This window comes from Stegostoma tigrinum, chromosome 24, assembly GCF_030684315.1.
Source record: "Stegostoma tigrinum isolate sSteTig4 chromosome 24, sSteTig4.hap1, whole genome shotgun sequence".
Taxonomy (NCBI): Eukaryota; Metazoa; Chordata; class Chondrichthyes; order Orectolobiformes; family Stegostomatidae; genus Stegostoma; species Stegostoma tigrinum.
This window is the reverse complement of record NC_081377.1, coordinates 37,039,493-37,061,605: the sequence shown is the minus strand read 5'-3', so window position 1 is coordinate 37,061,605 and position 22,113 is coordinate 37,039,493. Positions and strand designations below refer to the sequence as shown.

Sequence of the window (22,113 nt, the reverse complement as noted above, 5' to 3'; positions counted from 1 at the left end):
AGTCACGGAGAGAGTGGTCTCTCCGAAAAGCAGACAAGGGTGGGGATGGAAAATTGTCTTGGGTGGTGGGGTCAGATTGTAGATGGCGGAAGTGTCGGAGGATGATGTTTCATTGTATCCGGAGGTTGGTGGGGTGGTATGTGAGAACAAGGGGGATCCTGTTTGGGCAGTTGTGGCGGGGGCGGGGTGTGAGGGATGTGTTGCGGGAAATGCAGGAGACGCGGTCAAGGGCGTTCTCGACCACTGCGAAGCCTCTCCCAGGATCAATGGTAATACCCTCTGCTGTAATGACTCCCACGTGTAATACTGAAAGGCAAGTGTTTCTCCTGAATCAATATGAAAAGAGAGCGGAGGGAAGATATACTTTTGTAGCAGTCACTAAATTAAAGTCTAACTAATCAATTATTACTTTTTTCTTCAGTCTTAGTCTCCTGTCGTTAAAACATGGCACTTATTGTTGACTTTGTGTCACTTTCGAGGGGACTCATAGAGATTGTATCAAAGCCTCCCATATCCAGACCAATTTGTTATCTTGATTTCAAAATCATGTTTGGGGTTTTTGTGGCATTGTGTTAATGACCCCACTTCTATAGGTTCAAGTCCCACCTGCACCAGAGATATGTTAGAAAATGTCTGATCAGGTTGATATTAAATATCTCAAAATAATGGTTGATAAATTTTATTCATGTCAGTTTTAATTTGTTGAATTCTGGGAGTGTTACAGTAAATACTCATGTTTACTGGTGGTCAGTTAGCTCAGTTAGCTGGACAACTGATTTGAAATGCAGAATACAATTCAATTCCAGTACTAGCTGAGATTACCATGAAAGTCCCACCTTCTCACCTTTACAGTTGCCTGACATTGATGGCCCTTCAGTTAAACCACTATCAGTTGTCTTTCTGTGATGGAACTATGTTGACTTTACCTTAACAAAATACTATAAATATATAAGTTAAATCAAACATCAGCATGTTCTCTTAGCAGCTGAAACCCTCATTACTTTAATTAAAATCAACTATTCTCTGCTTTACTAACTTTGTAGAGCAACTACAGATCAGAACTGAAAGAAGTGAATTAAGTTAATGGGAATCAAGTTGAGAGACCGGTGGATTTTAGTCCAAATGAACACTGGGATGAGAAGAGTCATAATACTTGGGGCATGGTCAGAGCAAGGGTAGGAGAAACACTGGAACCAGCAGAGTCAGTCAGTGTTGGAACTGACAGAACAGCAACTTGGAGGCGCAATCAAAGGGAATCTGGAAGGACATCAAAGACCTTCAGACGGGGTCAAAAAGGAGACATAGGCGAAGTTACTAACTAAGAATGGAAAGGCAAATCTGACTAAGCTAAGTAGGTCACAAAAGTGTGGGGAGATAAACAGAGCAAACAGAACTATTTATGAAAGCAGAAGATAATAAAGTGTGAGGCTGGATGAACACAGCAGGCCCAGCAGCATCTCAGGAGCACAAAAGCTGACGTTTCGGGCCTAGACCCTTCATCAGAGAGGGGGATGGGGTGAGGGTTCCGAAATAAATAGGGAGAGAGGGGGAGGCGGACCAAAGATGGAGAGAAAAGAAGATAGGTGGGGAGGTAGGGAGAGGATAGGTCAGTCCAGGGAAGATGGACAGGTCAAGGAGGTGGGATGAGGTTAGTAGGTAGGGATGGAGGTGCGGCTTGGGGTGGGAGGAAGGGATGGGTGAGAGGAAGAACAGGTTTGGGAGGCAGAGACAGGTTGGGCTGGTTTTGGGATGCAGTGGTTGGAGGGGAAGAGCTGGGCTGGTTGTGTGGTGCAGTGGTGGGAGGGGATGAACTGGGCTGGTTTTGGGATGCGGTGGGGGAAGGGGAGATTTTGAAGCTGGTGAAGTCCACATTGATACCATTGGGCTGCAGGGTTCCCAAGCGGAATATGAGTTGCTGTTCCTGCAACCTTCGGGTGGCATCATTGTGGCACTGCAGGAGGCCCATGATGGACATGTCATCTAAAGAATGGGAGGGGGAGTGGAAATGGTTTGCGACTGGGAGGTGCAGTTGTTTATTGCGAACCGAACGGAGGTGTTCTGCAAAGCGGTCCCCAAGCCTCCGCTTGGTTTCCCCAATATAGAGGAAGCCACACCGGGTACAATGGATGCAGTATACCACATTGGCAGATGTGCAGGTGAACCTCTGCTTAATATGGAAAGTCATCTTGGGGCCTGGGATAGGAGTGAGGGAGGAGGTGTGGGGGCAAGTGTAGCATTTCCTGCGGTTGCAGGGGAAGGTGCCAGGTGTGGTGGGGTTGGAGGGCAGTGTGGAGCAAACAAGGGAGTCACGGAGAGAGTGGTCTCTCCGGAAAGCAGACAAGGGTGGGGATGGAAAAATGTCTTGTGTGGTGGGGTCAGATTGTAGATGGCGGAAGTGTCGGAGGATGATGCATTGTATCCGGAGGTTGGTGGGGTGGTGTGTGAGAATGAGGGGGATCCTCTTTTGGCGGTTGTGGCAGGGGCGGGTGGTGAGGGATGTGTTGCGGGAAATGCGGGAGACACGGTCAAGGAGGTTCTCGACCACTGTGGGGGGAAGTTGCGGTCCTTGAAGAACTTGGTGCGGAAGAGGGACTGTTCCTTGTAACCTACAAAGAGGCAGGCATAGCTGGGGCCCATGCGGGTGCCCATGGCCACCCACTTTGTCTGTAGGAAGTGGGAGGAATTGAAAGAGAAGTTGTTGAGGGTGACGACGAGTTCGGCTAGGCGGATGAGGGTGTCGATGGAGGGGGACTGGTCGGGCCGGCGGGACAGTAAGAAGCGGAGGGCCTTGAGGCCATCTGCATGCGGAATACAGGTGTATAGGGACTGGACGTCCATGGTGAACATGAGGTGTTGGGGGCCAGGGAATTGGAAGTCCTGGAGGAGGTGGAGGGCGTGGGTGGTGTCACGGATGTAAGTAGGGAGTTCCTGGACCAAAGGGGAGAAAATGCAGTCCAGATAGGTGGAGATGAGTTTGGTGGGGCAGAAACAGGCTGAGACAATAGGTTGACCACTTCCTACAGAACAACTTCTCTTTCAATTCTTCCCACCTCCTGCAGACAACTTCTCTTTTGATTCCTCCCACTTCCTACAGACAACTTCTCTTTCGATTCCTCCCACTTCCTACAGACAAAGAGGGTGGCCATGGGCACCCGCATGGGCCCCAGCTATGCCTGCCTCTTTGTAGGTTACGTGGAACAGTCCCTCTTCCGCACCTACACAGGCCCCAAACCCCACCTCTTCCTCCATTACATTGATGACTGTATCGGCGCCGCCTCATGCTCCCCAGAGGAGCTCGAACAGTTCATCCACTTCACCAACACCTTCCACCCCAATCTTCAGTTCACCTGGGCCATCTCCAGCACATCCCTCACCTTCCTGGACCTCTCAGTCTCCATTTCAGGCAACCAGCTTGTAACTGATGTCCATTTCAAGCCCACCGACTCCCACAGCTACCTAGAATACACCTCCTCCAACCCACCCTCCTGTAAAAATTCCATCCCCTATTCCCAATTCCTCCGCCCCCGTCGCATCTGCTCCCACGATGAGGCATTCCACTGCCGCACATCCCAGATGCCCAAGTTCTTCAAGGACCGCAAATTTCCCCCCACAGTGGTCGAGACCCCCTTGACCATGTCTCCCGCATTTCCCACAACACATCCCTCACACCCCGCCCCTGCCACAACCACCCAAAGAGGATCCCCCTCGTTCTCACACACCACCCCACCAACCTCCAGATACAACGCATCATCCTCCGACACTTCCGCCATCTACAATCTGACCCCACCACCCAAGACATTTTTCCATTCCCACCCTTGTCTGCTTTCCGGAGAGACCACTCTCTCTGTGACTCCCTTGTTTGCTCCACACTGCCCTCCAACCCCACCACACCTGGCACCTTCCCCTGCAACTGCAGGAAATGCTACACTTGCCCCCACACCTCCTCCCTCACCCCTATTCCAGGCCCCAAGATGACTTTCCATATTAAGCAGAGGTTCACCTGCACATCTGCCAATGTGGTATACTGCATCCATTGTACCCGGTGTGGCTGCCTCTACATTGGGGAAACCAAGTGGAGGCTTGGGGACCGCTTTGCAGAACTCCTCCGCTCGGTTCGCAATAAACAACTGCACCTCCCAGTTGCAAACCATTTCCACTCCCCCTCCCATTCTTCAGATGACATGTCCGTCATGGGCCTCCTGCAGTGCCACAATGATGCCACCCAAAGATTGCAGGAACAGCAACTCATATTCCGCTTGGGAACCCTGCAGCCCAATGGTATCAATGTGGACTTCACCAGCTTCAAAATCTCCCCTTCCCCCACCGCATCCCAAAACCAGCCCAGTTCGTCCCCTCCCCCCACTGCACCACACAACCAGCCCAGCTCTTCCCCTCCACCCACTGCATCCCAAAACCAGCCCAACCTGTCTCTGCCTCCCTAACCTGTTCTTCCTCTCACCCATCCCTTCCTCACACCCCAAGCTGCACCTCCATCTCCTACCTACTAACCTCATCCCACCTCATTGACCTGTCCATCTTCCCTGGACTGACCTATCCCCTCCCTACCTCCCCACCTATACTCTCCTCCCAACCTATCTTCTTTTCTCTCCATCTTCGGTCCGCCTCCCCCTCTCTCCCTATTTATTCCAGTTCCCTCACCCCATCTCCCTCTCTGATGAAGGGTCTAGGCCCGAAACGTCAGCTTTTGTGCTCCTGAGATGCTGCTGGGCCTGCTGTGTTCATCCAGCCTCACATTTTATTATCTTGGATTCTCCTGCATCTGCAGTTCCCATTATCACTGATACTATTTATAAAAGCACACAGGACTATTTTATCTCAACTACCTGACTGAAATTTGGAGTGATTTTGTAATATTCCTTTTAGTTATGAAATTATTGAATGAACATCTGAAGTTGATGAAAATAAAAAGCTATGAGAAGAGAAAAGGACTACATGATAGGTTTTGGATTGTACCAATGAAGAGCCTCACAGACACAAAGTCCTTGACATCTATGAGGAGAGGACAGGGTAGGCTGACAACAATCAGGTAATCATTAATCATGTGAAACCACCTGACAGTTGGTCAGATTGAAGGTGGACTTACAGATAGGAGCGAACTTTTCTGCAACGGTGCAACAGGACAGTTGAAAAAGAATAGTGTCAGTGCAAGCTGAGTCCATATCTCGTGCTGTTCCTAGCTAAAAAAACAATGCAGGAAAAGCATGTAGTGAACAAGTTTCTGCTTTCCTTTTCTGCTACATGTCTTAAGCTCTGGGAAAGCTGGTGTGCAGCCATTAAAGCCAAACTGGTTGTAAAATCTGAGGCATGCACCTCAGAAATGATGTGAATAGCAACTCATATTTGCAGAACAAACTGTTTGTGCGAACCTAAAAAGCCCGCTTGAAACCAGATCTCAGCAGCTTGCAATGAGTTGAATTTAGCTTCCCCATTTTAGAGAATTTAGCTGTCCATAGCCCCATCCATTCTGAGAAGGCATGGGTACAAGTTCCACACAGTGGCTCCAGGTGGTCTTGCTTGTGCTGGAAAATGTCATTGCTTCACTGTTAAATTATGCAACTTTACTTTGTCTCAAGGAGGTAAACATTCTCTTTTTCTCCTTCAGAAAGAAGGCTTCTGTTCAGTCTCAAACTGGAAGAAATACTGCTAACATCTACCGTAGGAAATCTCATCCAATTAGTTTAGTAGCTCCGACCAAACACAATACCCAATGTATGAAGATGAAAAGAACAGATTCAGTTCCTGTTGATCAAGGAACTGAAGCTTCAACAAAATTTAGCAGCATATGCCACTCGTGTCCAGATTCTCTCAGTCACATTGATGAGAAATCGTCTAATGAAACTGCAGATTTGCAGCACAGTGTAACATGCCAGGATCTGGAAGAACATGGTGAAACTGAATATAAAGAAACATTTACTATTCCAAACAGAACAAAATGGGGAGGAGATAAGTTAATAGCAGAGAATGAGAATTATTGTGATGAACAAAGCATAAGAGAAAGAAAATTTGGACCAAATGAAGATTATCATGGCAACCAACATTTAACTCATGCACTGACAGAGGAGATGTTACACAAAGAAATTAAACTAGAGAAACTCTGTAATGCCAACTGTGACGGAGATGATAAAACCGCAGCTTTTTGTGAGATAAACCTGTTAGATCATGGATATCCTGAATATCCATGGAGTCACAGTGGAGAAAACACAGAAGGGAAACTGCTTTGCAGTGAACTATCTAGATTGAAGAAAGAAGAGGTCTGCTGTGCAATCAACAAAACCAAAGATGATCTGTTTAGTGAGTATGATAAACAGAAGATCCACACAAAGGATAGATTACCCAAACTGGCACAGAAGCATGGGTTGAAACAAGGTAAGGGACATTTGCAAGTCGATTTTGCTTTTTGCCCCAGCCAGTTAGAACAGCATATTTATGCGAATCAAAGTATTCCAGCTTTTCCCTTCATTTCCTTTATCTTTTCTCTGTTTCTATTCTGCCATAGACTATCTCACCCAGACCTCTTTCCCATTTGAAAGAATAACCTGGAGCCCAGCTCCCAGGACTCTTTTCCTCAGTCTTGCTCACTAATCAAACTCTGGGCAGCTACAAGACAGTCGCCCACAGTGGCTGAACTTATGACTTCCCTTCTTAGAAGAAAGCACCTGACCTTTCAGCTCTGTATTTCCTTGCAAGAATATACTTGGGGTTATTAATTTAAGTCATGAATTATTCAAAAATGTTTACATATATTATATAAGCATTTGAAGGGGTTTGTGACAATCACTGTTTTGAGCCCTTTATAGAACTTAGCATTTCCTAATTGTTTTGAGAAGATAGTGGTCGGCCACCTTCTTTAATTGTTGTAGCCATCTGGTGTGGGTACAGACTCAGTGCCATTAGGAAGGGAGTTCTGGGATTTTGACCCAGCAACAGTCAAAGAATGATGTTATAGTTTCTAGTCAGAACGGTGTGTGACTTGGAGGGCAGCGTGAAGATTGTGGTGTTCCCGTGTGTCTGCTCCCTTTGTCCTTTTGGTGGTAAAGGTCACTGATTTGGAAGGTGCTGTAAAAGGGGGGTTGGTGCATGCATCTTGTAGTGAGTGCAAACTCCTGCCTGTGTGTGACAGAGGAAGTAAATATTTAAGATGTTCGATATGGTGCTCAGCAAGCAGGCTGCTTTGTCATGTATGATGCCGTGACTCTTGAGTGTTATTAGAGTTCTGTCCATCCAGGCAACTGGAATGAATTCCATCATATTATTAAGTTTTGTCTTGCAGACAGTGGAGGACCTTTGAGGAGTCAGGATGCCTCAGAAAAGCTAGCAGCTTGGATCTGCTGTTGCAGCCACAGCAGTTATGTTATCAGAGATGCTGAGTCGAGTCAAAACAGTGTGGAGCTGGAGGAACACAGCAGGACAGGTAGCATCAGAAGAGTAGGAAAGTCAATGTTTTGGTTCAAGACCCTTCATCAGGACTCAGGGCACCAGGGCAATGGGAGTCACAGATGAATGCAAGAGGGTAGCTTTTGAAAACCACCCTAGTCCATTCCTTCAACCTCTCTGACCACCCTCCATCTTTTAGCAACACCCAACCCATATGAAGCAAAACAAAAACTTACCTTCTTGTCATTGGATTCCCGAAAGACTATGCATGACCAATAGCCTCTGATGGCTGGCAGTATCCATTGAGGCAGGACTCCGTTGTCAAGGCTTACCATTGACTGAGAAAGTCACCGGTCAGCTTCTAAACTGTTTGGTTTGTGATCTGGTAAACATTCTGGGTGGTGAGGCAGCAAGTTGAGCATTACCCGACGTGCCTGCTCCAAATTTATCTTGCAACATAGAGAATTATTGCCAATGAGTGAGAATTATGTGTTAATAAAGGGACATTACCAAAGTGAAGAATGAAGATCTTATGGTTTACACAATTATTTACATGAACATTCCAATATTGATTAAAGGACTCCCGTCAATGTAGAAATTCGAAAAAGTTCAAAGTGGAACCTTTTTTTTGAACAAGTGGTTAAAAATAGAATAAGCATTACCATCTCTTCTGTAAAGGGAACTTGTAAGTGATGTGTGTCCTCAGACATGACTGGACCTTTGTCCTTTAAGCTGGTAGAAGCCATGAGTCTGGCACGGTGCTTGTAGTCACTAAGTTCTCATTGAATCCTCCAAGCTTAGCTACTGAAGCAGGAAGATTTGCTCTGCCTTATTTACTTCGGCATTCTTTGTTCCAGGCACCAAGAAAAAACAAGATACCAGTATATCAATTTTTCTTTAATGTTACTCCAGGGGAATTATGTACTTTGCAAGTTATGGATTATAGATGTTCAATATATTAATTACAAATACCTGTATTGAGTCCCCACAGTGTGGAAACAGGCCATTCAGCCCACTGAATCCACACCCACCCTCAGAAGAGCATCCCATCCAGACCCCCTACCCTATCCTATCCCTGTATCCCTGCATTTCCCTTGGCTAACCCACCTAACCGGCATATCTCTGGACACTATGGGGCAATTTAGCATGGCTGATCCACCCTAACCTGCACATCTTTGGACGGTGGGAGGAAACTGGAGCACCCAGAGGAAACCCAAACGATCACAGGGAGAACGTGCAAACTCCACACAGACAGTCACCCAAGGATGGAATTGAATCCGAGTCACTATCACTGTGAGGCAGTAGTGCTAACTGCAGAACCACTCAGCCGCCCAATAATTTCCTGTAGTTTTTTCTTCTCAGTTTTTAAAAATCAAGATGAAACACATTAGAGAAGGTGAGAAGGCTCCATGTCCTACTCACAACCATTTACATTTCTACCTCTTTTCACTTCTATCGATTGTCAGCAAGAGTGAAACAGTTGTAGCTTGCAGGAGTGGTGAAAAGTAGCGTCAATTGAACAGGTTTAACTGCAACTAAACTATCCACTGCTTTACATCTTCATTAATACTGAGAAGAAACATTGCTGCTTTCGGCTGTAACATTTGAGATTTTATTACAACATATTAGTGGGTCTTGTGGTGCAGCGACAGTGTCCCTGCCTGTGCCAAACAGGTCAAGGTTCAATCCCATCTACCTTGGAGGTGGATTATAACATGTCTGAGCTGATTAATTAAAAATTGTTTATAAGAAAACAAGGTAATCATGAATTTTGAGATAACAAGGTGAAGAGCTGGATGAACACAGCAGGCCAAGCAGCATCTCAGGAGCAGAAGTATGATGTTTCAGGCCTAGACCCTTCTTCAGAAATGGGGGAGGGGAAGGGCGTTCTGAAATAAATAGGGAGAGATGGGGAGGCGGATAGAAGATGGATAGAGGAGAAGGTAGGTGGAGAGGAGACCAAAACAGAATTCCCCACGTCCTCACATACCACCCCACCAACCTCTGGATCTAACACGTGATCCTCGGACACTTCCGCCATCTGCAATCCCACCCTACCACCAAAGGCATTTTTCCCTCCCCACCCTTACCTGCTTTCTGGACTCCCTTGCCTGCTCCACACTCCCCTCCAGCCCCACCTCACCTGGCACTTTTCCCTGCAACCGCAGGAAGTGCTACACCTGCCCCTACACCAGGCCCCAAGAAGACTTACCACATCAAGCAAATGTTCACCTGCACATCTGCTGATGTGGTATACTGCATCCGCTGTTCCCGTTGTGACCCCCTCTACATCAGGGAAACCAAGCAGAGGCTTGGGGACCACTTTGCAGAACACCTAGGCTTGGTTCGCACTAAACAACTGCACCTTCCATTCCGCAGACGACATGTCCTTCCTGGGCCTACTGCAGTGCCACAACGATGCTACCTGAAGGTTGCAGGAACAGCAACTCTTATTCTGCTTGGGAACCCTGCAGCCTTATGGTATCAATGTGGATTTCAGAAGCTTCAAAATCTCCCCTCCCTTCACCGCATCCCAAAACCAGCCCTGCTCATCCCCGTCTACCTAACATGTCCTTCCTCCCACCTATCCCCTCCTCCAACCTCAAGCTCCACCCCCTGTCTCCTACCTCCTAATCTCATCCCGCCCCCTTGACCTGTCCGTCCTCCCTGGACTGACCTATCTCCTCCCTACCTCCCCACCTACATTCACCTTTACTGGCTCCATCCCCGCCTCTTTGAACTGTCTGTCTCCTCTCTACCTATCTTCTCCTGTATCCATCTTCTGTCCGTCTCTCCCTATTTATTTCAGAAACCCCTCCTCCGCCATTTTTGAAGAAGGGTCTCGGCCCGAAATGTCAGTTTTTCTGCTCCTCTGATGCTGCTTGGCCTGCTGTGTTCATCCAGCTCTACACCTTGTTATCTCTGATCCTCCAGCATCTGCAGTTCCTACTATCTCTGTAATCATGAATTTGTTGTCAGCTGCAGGTTCGTAAAATTACCAAACATATCAGCAAACTGTAATCCCAAAAGATATAATCTCCTTTCCTTTTCACATTACTGTATTGATTGTGATTTTAGAAGTTCATGAGAATAACACAATTATTAAAGGAATTAAATTGAAAATTGTAGAACAGAGTTTATAAAAGAGTCTTGCCATTTTGAAGGCAGTACAAAGATTAGCCACATCTAAAAGTGAACCTTTACTTTAAAAGGGAAAATTAAATACGTGAAAATTATAATTATCCTTGAACTGCTGATGGATAAAATTTGGCAACATAAGCTTCCAGCTCACAAACCATGACATTGATAGCCTCATTCGTGAACCGGCATTAAAGCTGTTGAAATATCAAATTAACTACACTAATATTAACATCTTCTAATGTGTTTTCATCAGTTCCTGATTACTATTTCACTGTTGCAGTAGAAACTAAACTTCAATGTGAATGCTTTACTGCAATAAACTGCTTACGACCTTGGAAAATGTATTTCCAAATATAACATGGTATTCCTGAAAAAAGACACATTTTATCGTAGAGTCTTATTGCGTTCATCAGGGCGAAGATGAAAAACTGACCATGTGTGTCAACAATAGTCCAGTTCCATGCCAACAAACAACAATTTGTAACACTCATGGTGAAATACAGTCTCCATTCACCCCATTGAAAGAAAATTGGGGAAATGACCCCTGCAGGATATGTATATATTGATCTTTCAGCTTGTATGTGGTATTTAGGATAAGATGATCTTGGATTATTAGAACGTAGACCATTGACCGCAGAAGAGTACAGCACAGTACAGGCCCTTTAGCCCACATTGTTGTCCTGAACTTTTACTCTAAACATAACATGTATCTAGCCTCCACCCCTACCTTATACTGTCATTCATATGCCTATCTAATAGCCCTTAAATGCCCTAATGAGGCCGACTCCACTACCCTCTCTGGCAATGCATTCCACGCCCCTACCACTCTGAGTAAACAACCTATCTCTGCCTATATCTACTTCCACTCACTTAAAAACTATGTCCCCTCGTAATAGCTACCTCCATCCTAGGAAAAAGTTTCTGACTATTATTTGAAAAGGAAAATTTAATAAAACTCTGGCACGGAGGCTGAGTGGTTAGCATTGCTACCTCACAATGCTGGGGACCTGGGTTCAGTTCCAGCTTTGGGTGACTGTGTTAAGTTTGCATGTTGTCCCCATGCCTGTGTGGTTTTCCTCCAGGTGCTCCTTTTTCCTCCCACAGACCAAAGATATGCAAGTTATGTGGTTTGGCCATGCTAAATTGTCCAGGGATTTGTAGACCTGTTGGATTAGTCATGATAAATGTGATGTTGTGGGATTATAGTAGGTGACTGAATGTAGTTGGGATGCTCTTCAGAAGGCCAGTGCAGACTCAGTAGAAAGATTGGCCTCATTCTGCACTGTAGGAGTTCTATGATTCTCTAAAACAAAGACATCAATTGAAAGATGCAGTCAATTTTGTATTCACTTTGCTAAAGTTAAGAATATTTCTTTCTTCTAATTTGTCACCTTTTTTCCTTTCCCTCCCAATAAGGCCAACTCTCATCAGACTATAAGAAATAAGAACAGGAGTAGGTTGTTTGGTCCCTTGAGCCTATTTAGTAGGATCACGGCTGATTCAATATTTGTCACGTGCACTTTCCTGCCTTTTCTGTACCTCTTGATTCCCTGGCTGATCAAGAATCTATTTCAGCCGTAAATATACACAAGGACTCTGTCCCCACAGCTCAATGGAAAGGAGTTCCAGAGACTCACATCCCTCAGAGAAGAAACTCCCCCTCATCTAATTTTTAAATTGGCACCCCTTAATTCTGAGACTGTGCTGTCTAGTCTTAGTCTGTCCAATGAGGAGAAATATCTTCTCAGCCTTTACTCTGTTCAGCCCCTTAAGAATGCTATATGTTTCAATTAGATCATCTCTCATTCTTCTAAACTCCAGTGAATTGAGTCCCAACCTGTTTAGCCTTTGCTCATAAAACAATCCCTCCAATCCAGGAATCATCTTTGTGAACCTTCACTGAACAGTGTCCAATGAAATATTAACTTTCCTTAAATAGAGGGATAATATGTGCTCACAATATTCCAGATGTGGTCTCACCAGCTCCCTGTACAGTTGTAGTAGGAGTTCCCTGCTCTTATACCCCAACCCCCTTGAATTAGGGGCCAGAGTTCCATTAGCTTTCCTGATTACCTGCTGCACCTGTGTCCTAGCTCTCTGTGTTTTGTGCACAAGTACCCGCCAAGTCTTCTTGTGTTGCTCCTAGGAGCAGTTTTTTTTTCTGAGAGAAGAAATTCCTCCTCATGTCTTAGATGCATGACCCCTTATTCTGAGATTATGCCCTCTGGTTGTGGACTCTTCTGCAAGAGGAAACAACCTTTCTGCATCTGCCTTGTCTGATGAAGAGCTCTGATGAAGAATCATCTAGACTCGGAACATTAACTTGCTTTTCTCTATGGATGCTGCCTGACCCAATGTGATGTTAGCACTTTTTGTTTTTGAAATAACTGCACAGAGGCTGGTATCCTGTCCCCAATCACCCCTTATTTATTTGTACACAATAAACTGGCTGTGACCAGCCAGCTCAGAGTCAGCCCATTGAACTGAGGAGATCTAATTTCCTGGTTATATCGATCAGCCAGGGCTTTTGATTGACCCAGGTTAACAACCCCAATCACCGACCTCATAGACAACAACATGAACCTGGTTCCAATCATTACATCCCTTCCCTGTTAAGTCCTGGGATGTAGGCCTAGTCTTCACTTTATAGGCTCTTGTGACATTTTTACCTGAAGTCTGGTTCTTCTGATTCGGACTCTGACACAGGTATCGTGTATAGGACAGTAGTCTGTCTCTTGCGTTCAGAGCGTCATGGGGGAGTTTCTTCCACAGTAACAATATCAAGGCTGCATCCATCTCGGTCTCTGAGGTTTGCTCGACACTAAATAGAAGGGAAGAACCTATGGTTTCTGGCAGGTCTTCCAGCTGTTCTGGGGTTCCAGGTATACTTTGTTGCTGCCCTATTGGCCAGTATTAAGGTGATCCACATGTTTGGGATTGACAGGACTTGACCTCATGTCAACCTCAGCTCTTACCATACGGGGCCATTTCCATGATCTGGCAACAAACTTTGTCTCCTGAATTAAATTGTCTCCCTCGAATAGAGGCAGTATGTGGCCAGTATTGGTGTTCCTGCTGCTGTTTCACCCTCCCCTTCTACCCCAGGTCTGGGAATATCAGGTTTAACCTGGTGTGGAATCCTCTCCCCATCAGCAACTCTGCTGGAGCTATCCCTGTTGTTGCATGAGAGTTGGTCCTATAATCGAACATAAAGGAAATGTAAGGGAACAGGGATAGTTTGGTATCAAATGATGCTATTGGCTACTTTTTTAAATGTTTGAATTCAGTGTTTGAACCACTCTTTCTGCTAGACCATTGGACAATGAATGATATGAAAGCTGTTCTTATGTGCTGAATGCCATTTGACTTCAGGAAATATTCAGATTCTTTGCTTGTAAATGACATCCCATTGTCTGTAACCAGTACTTCTGGGAGTCTGTGTAGCTCACAGCTTCTCAATCGTCATCTCTGAGTTTGCTGAACAAACTTTATGCATGTCCAACCACTTTGAATGGGCATCCACGGTGACCAGGAACATGGAGCCCATGAAAGGACCAGCATAATGAACATGCAACCAACTCCAGGATTTTCCCAGCCATTCCCACACTTTTTGTCCTTATTGGCACTTGGGGCATTGCCCCACCATTGCAGCTATTTGGCATCCAATCCCAGCTACTAGACATAGCTCCTTGCGAGCATCTTCATCTTGGAAGCCACTGGATGACCTTGGTGGAGTTCAGTCAGCATCTGGTGCGATTTTTATTCGGCACCCTTGCTCATCATAGTAATATGGTGAAATGGTCTCGCCGGGATTGAAAGGGTTTCAGCCTGGGTTGTGATGACCCTTCTGTTTCCCCTATTACAATCAGCTGTTTTAGTTTTGCTAGGAATGGATCTTTTATGTCCACAATCGGATATTGTCAGGGGTGTCTGGAAGAGTATGTTCAAAACCAAAACAGACTCTAACCAGGGAGGCACCATTGGTGGAGTTTCTGCCAGTAGGAGGCAGCTCAAGGCTCTCCATTAGCCACTTGGCTTCCTGAACGGTGTTCTAACTTGTATTTGTACGCTCTGAGAATAAGGACCCAATGCTGAATTCTACCAGAAGCTATGGGTGGCACTGCCTTGCCTTCCTTCAGCAGCTCTAGCCGTGGTTTGTGATCTCTTGCTTTGACAAATTCCCAACGGTAAAGGTACTGAGGTAACTTTCTCATACCAAACTGCTAAAATGCCTTTCTCTATCTGGGCATATTTGCATTCAGCATCAGCCAATGTCTGGGAAGCATACGCTGTCAGATGTTCCTGTCCATTGGCCCACTGGTAAGCTAACAATACCCTGATACCATATGGGTAGGTGTCGCATGTCAGCACTACCTCTCGCTTTGGATCGTAGTGGGCCAACACCTTTGATGATGATAGCTGCTTTTTTTACTAAAGGCTCCTTTGATTGCCCTCACGTTATCTTCCAATGGGTGTAACCTGCTTTTGTCGGCTCTGTAATCCAAGTAGGTCATTTGGGATGCCTGAAACACACTTTTCCTATCTGAGACATAAACCTGCCTGGGATAAACATTTAAGTACTATGTCCAAATTCTCTTTATTGGTCTTCCCTGTTATCAGTATATCATCTAGATAAATGATAACCTGGGGTAGGCCATGTAAAATGTTCTCCATGGTCTGCTGGGAGAGAGCGCAGGCTGATGGTAACCCAAATGCCAATCTTGTATATTAGTATAAACCCTTATGGGTATTAATTGTAGCATATTTCTGTGACTACTTATCCAGTCATAATTGTTAGTAGGCATGGCTCATTTCAGCTTTGTAACAGACAGCCTGCCTGCCCACTTTGCGTATAAGTCCTCTGTGCGAGGGGTCGGGTGTTATCCAGCTACGAGAAGTGGTTTACCATTTGCTTAAAATCCCCACAAAAGTGAACTAAGCCGTCAGGTTTCACAATCAGTAAGACCAGTGCTGCTCATTCTGCAAACTGCACTGGTATGATGATTCCTTCACTCTCCAGCATCCTGATTTCCTGCAAGGCAACTGGCACTGAGCAGATCTTGCAAAATCTCAGAATTGCTTCCTGGTCCCTTTTGCCCTTTTGCTAGTCCCAAGCCTTTCCTGAAATACTCTTAGATATTTCACTAGGATTTCACTGAATCAGCCATTTTCTAATCAAAAAATGTTGAGCCAAACCAAGTGAATCTTTCTCAACCAATTCCACCCCAAAACGCTTGGGCCAGAACTTTTTATTACCTTTAGTGATAATGCACCAACTGCTTCTTATTGGAGACCAGAAACGAAGTTGTATTCGTAAACTGTAGCATGTATGTTCTCAGACTTTGACAGCAGGATCAAATGAGTCAAGCTTCCCAAATAAAGGCATGATGCCAGAAATGCTAACTGTAACTCCAAAATGACACTGGCAAGCAAATGTTCTTCAGGCACGGCTTAGTTTCTCTCATTGCCACTGAAATAACTGCACGGAGGCCTGCATGCTGTTCCCAAGACACCCATTATTTACTTGTGCACAATATGCTGGCTGTGGCCCGCCAGCTGGGAGTCGGTCCCCTGAATGAGGAGATTTTATCTCTTGTTTTTTTTCTCTCTGAGGAGATTCTAATCTCCTGGTTATATTTTTTCTTACCTGTGCTTGTGTAGGTGCGGAACGCAATAAAAACACCATGTGTGCAAATAACTTTATTAACATACCACCACCAGGAAGAACATCCATGTGATCAAAGAATCAGTATCAAGCAGAACCCCTAGGGGCAGTGCCTATGTGAACGGAAAAGTGAGGGGGACGGTAGGAATCAAATCAAAATAGAGTTTGTGGGGAAAATAAAGCACCCCACACCCTGTGGTGCCCACCTCTCCTGGTAATTATGGTCAGCCAGGGTCTTCCTAATTGGCCCAGGTTAACAACCCCAATCAACGACCTCATAGGTTCCAATCACTACAGTTTTCAGTACAGATGCTAGCATCTGCAGTAACTTACTTCTAGTATTCTGTCACATTCCTGATTTCTGCCTTGTATGTAATGGATAGGCTTCACAGAGTCAGGAGGTGAATTACATGTCGCATAATTCCCAGCCGCTGATATGCCCAACTGTTGTGTTTATATGGCTGGTCCAGTCCGGTTTCTAGTCAATGTTAACATCATCACACTCCCCATACCCGATGCATATATATGTCAAGGTAAGGCATTCAGCCAATGTAGAGATGAGTTGAGTGTTGTGGGATGATGACTAAATTTTCTTTTGTTGGAGATGGTAATTGCCTGGTGCCTTGCGTGGCATAAATGTTACTCTTCACTTGTCAGCCATAGCTGTTGTCCAAAGAAAGTAATGTGTAAACAAAATATTTTCTTCTTCGTTTTATCTTATATTTTGCTAAATAATACATTTTTGTCATCAACATAAATTATGGTGATATATTCATTATTAGCAAACAGCTCTTTTAACTGAAGGTCTAAGCAGAGGTTGAATGAGCCAGAGAAATTACATTTTAATCGACCAAGGTGGAGAAGCCATGCACAAGTACTCAAGTTTTTTTTTAAATTGACAGTGGTACTGCAAAGACCATTTAACATTTTGTTGTTTTTTTAGAATGTGGTGAGTGAACAGCAGTGGTATACTGTATTACGTTGTCCACACACAGGAAATCAAAGTTCTTTGCAAATTGGCTGGCATTCAGTATAGAAGTGAAGGGAACAATCAACTCTGACATAGCCCAGGAACTGAATTGATAGCTCCACATATACTGTTTGTATAGTTTAGCAATAGACAATTGGTACCTCAATCTAGAAGACTATGGAGAAAACCCCACAGCAATTTCAGCAGCCTTATGTTAATAGTGAGGGGATATAACTGATAAAGGAGCACCAGTCATGCAGTCAGCACTATAGTGTGGAAGCCTTATCTCTTCCCAATCTTCTTTTAAATGGAATTATCTGTGGAATTTATAAATTTACCGTAATGTGTTGTTGATAATCAAAAATCAACATCATAGTCTTATTTATTTCCACATCAGTTCCTAATTTGGTTGAAGAGTAGTTAATTATCAACAAGACCAACAAAATACAATTTTGACCTCTCATATTCTACATTTCTAGATTTTTAAGTATTGCTGCATGATGTCAGCAAAGCATGGTTTTATCCAACTGATGATGCAAATCCAGACAAGCAAAGCCTATTTGCACCACACCTTTCTGCATAATGTGATATCCTAGGAAAGCTACAATCCTCAGTGCCGATCAAGCAGTGACCAGAGTTGCACATATATTAATCCAAAGATGGTTAAAGGGCAAGTTTAAGTTGATGAACCTTGTGGTTATCATCCTTGACTGGTTTTGTCTCTGCATCAGGTTCCATCTTACTCTCCAGTTATAAATTGCTTTTATATTGATATTGATTTAATTTTGATTCCAGTAGACTGCAGTTTGTGAGCTGCTCTCACTTTTAATACTAATAAATCGAACTCCCTTAAACTGAATATGAATCAATGAGAAACTTTCACTTACATGTCTGATGTGATGACAAGGAAATGGGTTTGAGTTGAATAACAATCAGATTTAGGTGATGGATACCAGTCCCTGCAAATCAGAGCTAAAACACTTACAAGATAAAAAGTAGTGAAATGGTGCCTGGTTGCAATTAATTAAAATAAAGAATTTTAATTTATATAGTGCTTTGCACTTTCTCCGGACACCTCAAGTAGCTTTCAGCTAATGAAATGCTTTTGAAGTCTATTTGGTGTTGTAGTGTGGGCGATTCAGCAGTGTTCTGACCCACTGAATTTTGACACGTTCATGACATGAGGTAAAGTTCAGCTCTGAACCCAGAAAGTTGTCAGGAAGGCTTTTTAGAAAGGGTGGAGCTGAAACATTCACTGCTAACTGCAGAAGTATTGTAGCATAGAACGAGGCCTTTTGGCCCATCGATTCTGCACCTGCACTTCGGAGCACATGTTGACAAATGGCTGCACTGAAGAAGAGTGATGCTTATCAACTAATGGGCTAGATTTAGTGAGGAGCCACAGTCCCTGCCATGTGCTTGCCAACAATTCTCATGGCTGCTTCCTGTAAATTTTTGAGTCATTTGGCCATTACATAGCAGATGTAAGTTAACCCTTTCACTTACTACGATTCTACACTTGCTGTCCTGGTATGATAGAAATTTTCAAAATGTCACAACTACCAAAGTGATTTTAAAATGTTTTTAAAAGTCCTTTCCTGCCATGTACTGATGACTAAAAGACTGGCAAACTGGCTGTTACAAACTGTGCTTGTGAAGGTAGGAGAAGAAAGATCTAGCCTGCTCCCCCTCCAATGACTGATAGGCATTTTGCTTTGAAATGCAATTAGTCACCTGTTCTGTTAGTTTCAGACAATGTAGCAGGAAACTTTTCCTATGACTTCAATTGCAATTATGACCGTACAATTTAAAACAAACTATTACTCCTTCCATTTAGTTTCCGAGGCCTTCGCCAAGATCAGAATGCAATTAAATTATATTTAACCTTGGGAAATTGCCTCTATGTTATATAAACTTTATATACAATATTATAGCAGGGACTATACTTTAAAAGTACCCTTTTGGCCAAATATGCCTTTGAATGCTGTAAAATCATGAAAGGTGTTGAATAAATGTTATGTTTTTACTTATGCATAGGAACACAATGTAGTCATGAATAACAAATTCCACTCAGCCCCCCCATCATTTCTATATCAATTGCAGTGTCTAATTGTTTCTTAAATACTTTTAACATTTTTTGCTTCCACAGTCTTACTTGGTGATCCCTATAGCACACATTGATCACTCAGTGGGAAGTAGTGCCTGATATATTATATTTTAATTGTTTGAGCCTTTGTTCTTGCATCCTACTGTCTCACTTTACTTTGAAGCAATACTATGGATTTTTATTATTAGCAGTATGTGCATTATTACATTCTGTTCTATGTGGACCAAGTAAAAGATCAATTATTGCAGTGTTTCATAATTTAAATCTATAATTATGTTTATCCTGTGGACCCTTTGTTAATGCCTAATACTTCCTTGTCAACTTGCTGGTTTCCTTCCCTGAAGGCCGTCACTGTTGCTGGGGTACATGTCCGCAGGTATTGACTGTCCATTTGTGCTTCGCCCAACAGCCTTTCTTCCATTGTGTGACCCTTGTCAGTAAGTTGGTAATACTCACAAACATGTGCATCTTCTGTAAATGATACTAAATAGCAAGTCGGAATTCTTTTACAATTGCCTTCATTTCTCTTTCACTAGCCAAGAGGCATTCGTTGTAAATTCCGGGTAGAAACTGACAACTGTTTAAAATATTCATTCTGCCTTTAGTCTCCTAAGGGTGATGTACAGAATTTCAAATAACTGACATCTCCAAGAATTCCTTCTTACATTCAACAATCAGGAAATGCCACAGATGTCTTTCATGAGAACTCATGCAACCTCACATAATGAAGTGACTTCATCACGAGCTGTTTGAATTCCTGTTGAAATCCACTTCAGACTGAGCAGAGCTGGTTCTGGTATGTAGTAACTGACTACTGACACCAGAAACACCTCTATTGATTAATATAGTACAGGAAGAAGAGGAGACTGAAATAGACCCCTACCTCTGTCCCATTTTGCAGTTGCTCTAGTTACTACAGACTAAACTAATCTTTCTTTGTTAGTTGTGTTTCAGCCTGTCCAACCCCACACATAACCTTAGAGTAGCCCCCAGATTTGGGAATCAACATGAATCTGGTTTGGCTTGTGCTTCTGTCTGCCTTCAGTAACCCGATTAAGTTGTAGAAGTTACATTTGAATTTCCATTTCCCTGTTACTGCAATTTTTAGGCAAGAGCTTTTATTGGATGAGGAAGACAGAAGACAAAAATCACTGATGGCAGATCATCAAGGGTAGATACTCCCTGCAAAAATGATTATTTGACCATTAAGTGAAAAGCCTAATTTATAATGGGTAATTTTTTGATTGTTGTAAATGTTCTGTTGTTGTTGTTAAAGCTTTCACTGTAATTGTCCCTTCTGCTTTCTCTGTGAGCTGGTGTTGTTCTTTCAAATGTAATTGATAAATAATTAATTAGAATTGCAAGTTTAATGATCAAGTGTTAAAAATATGTTTGCAAAAGTACAGTGTATCCATGGTCTACTCACTAAAGTATAATTGTGTGTTTATATCCTTCCATGTTGAATGAATCAATACTAAAATGTATAAGTTAATGAATAATTATTATAAAATCATCTTTCATTGCAGACCTGCATCACTCAGAAGATGAGGAAGACAAATTTCAATTGATGTTTTTATGTCTGAAAGTCAGACTTCCCAAGAAAGGGAGAAATCTGCTTAAATTTGGAACAACCACACCTCAGGATATGAGCCAGAATGAACCTGAAGAATACTGGTTTGCAATGACCCAGGAAAAGTGAGTTCATAACTGGGAATACAATACATTTTCCTCAACAGAACTAATAAAATCTATTCTTTATGCTCTTCCACACATAATGATCAAATATTAAGTATTAGCCAGTTGCTTTCTCTTATATATAATATAGATTATTATAGTAAGTCCTAACCAGCAGTTGGATGCTATTTATGCAAATCATTTTAATAAAAAGTAATATGTAATTGTTTAAGGCAGATTTCAAATGCAGAAGGAAAAAGAAAAACTTACTGATCTTTAAAGGCAGGTTATTTCTGTTGAAGTCATTGGGTGTATCAGATAGAACAACAGACTGGAGTTGAGTCCACATTCAGGTCAGCCAGGATCTTACTAAATCGCAGAGCAGGCTTAATGGGTCAGATGCCTACTTTTGCACCTATTTCTTGTTCTATAGCTGCTATTTCATTCCAGATTTGCAATAAATTGGTTGTCACTTTTTAAAGTGATATTTGTTCTCATGCCAATATATTCTTCTCCTCTGAAAGTACTGATGCATATTGATACATATTGAGCATTTCACTATCACAATAATTAAGCATCTTGTATGTGTGGCTCTAAGTTTTGGCAGCTGTTTAACAATGTGGAAGTCATTGCAGTAGAGCCGAGTCATCATTCCATCTGCCATCATGTGTGTATACTGGCGACACAGAATCTTCAACTGCAGAGCTTCTCATTTCTTTCTGTCTTGTCACAACAATGGACCAGGAGTCAACCATGGGCCCTTCCTAGGCTTTGTGGCTCTCTTACTCACTGTTTGATACGTTGAGCCATTGGAGAATCTGGCATGTGTGTAAAATGTAATAGTTACTATATGTTCTTGAGTGATGAGTGCTGTCACATATGTTTTTGGTAGCCATGATGTGGAGGTGCCAGTGTTGGACTGGAGTGAACAAAGTCAGGAGTCATACGATACCAGGTTTTAGTCCGACAGGGTAATTTGAAATCACAAGCTTTTGGACCATAGCCCCTTTGTCAGTTGAAGTGAGAGAGAAGCACAGAGACCACAGAATTTATGGGAAGAGCATGATTAAGGGCAGAGAGATCAAAAGAACATACAAATGGTGTGGGTTATTATTTGGCACTCCACTCGCACCATTTGTTTGGTCTTTTGATTTCTCTGCC

General features: G+C 43.4%; 1 protein-coding gene across 12 annotated transcripts in view; it reads left to right on the top strand.

Annotated features, from left to right (window-relative positions):
- Window positions 1-22,113, top strand: part of si:ch211-15d5.11 (nuclear receptor coactivator 7) — a 342,600-nt gene that overhangs the window by 289,309 nt on the left and 31,178 nt on the right. For all 12 annotated transcript variants that reach the window (XM_059654356.1, XM_059654355.1, XM_059654357.1 and 9 more), the window contains 2 exons: window positions 5,624-6,387; window positions 20,805-20,973. In XM_059654356.1, the coding sequence (XP_059510339.1) occupies window positions 5,624-6,387; window positions 20,805-20,973 (933 nt within the window). The remainder of the gene's footprint in view (window positions 1-5,623; window positions 6,388-20,804; window positions 20,974-22,113) is intronic.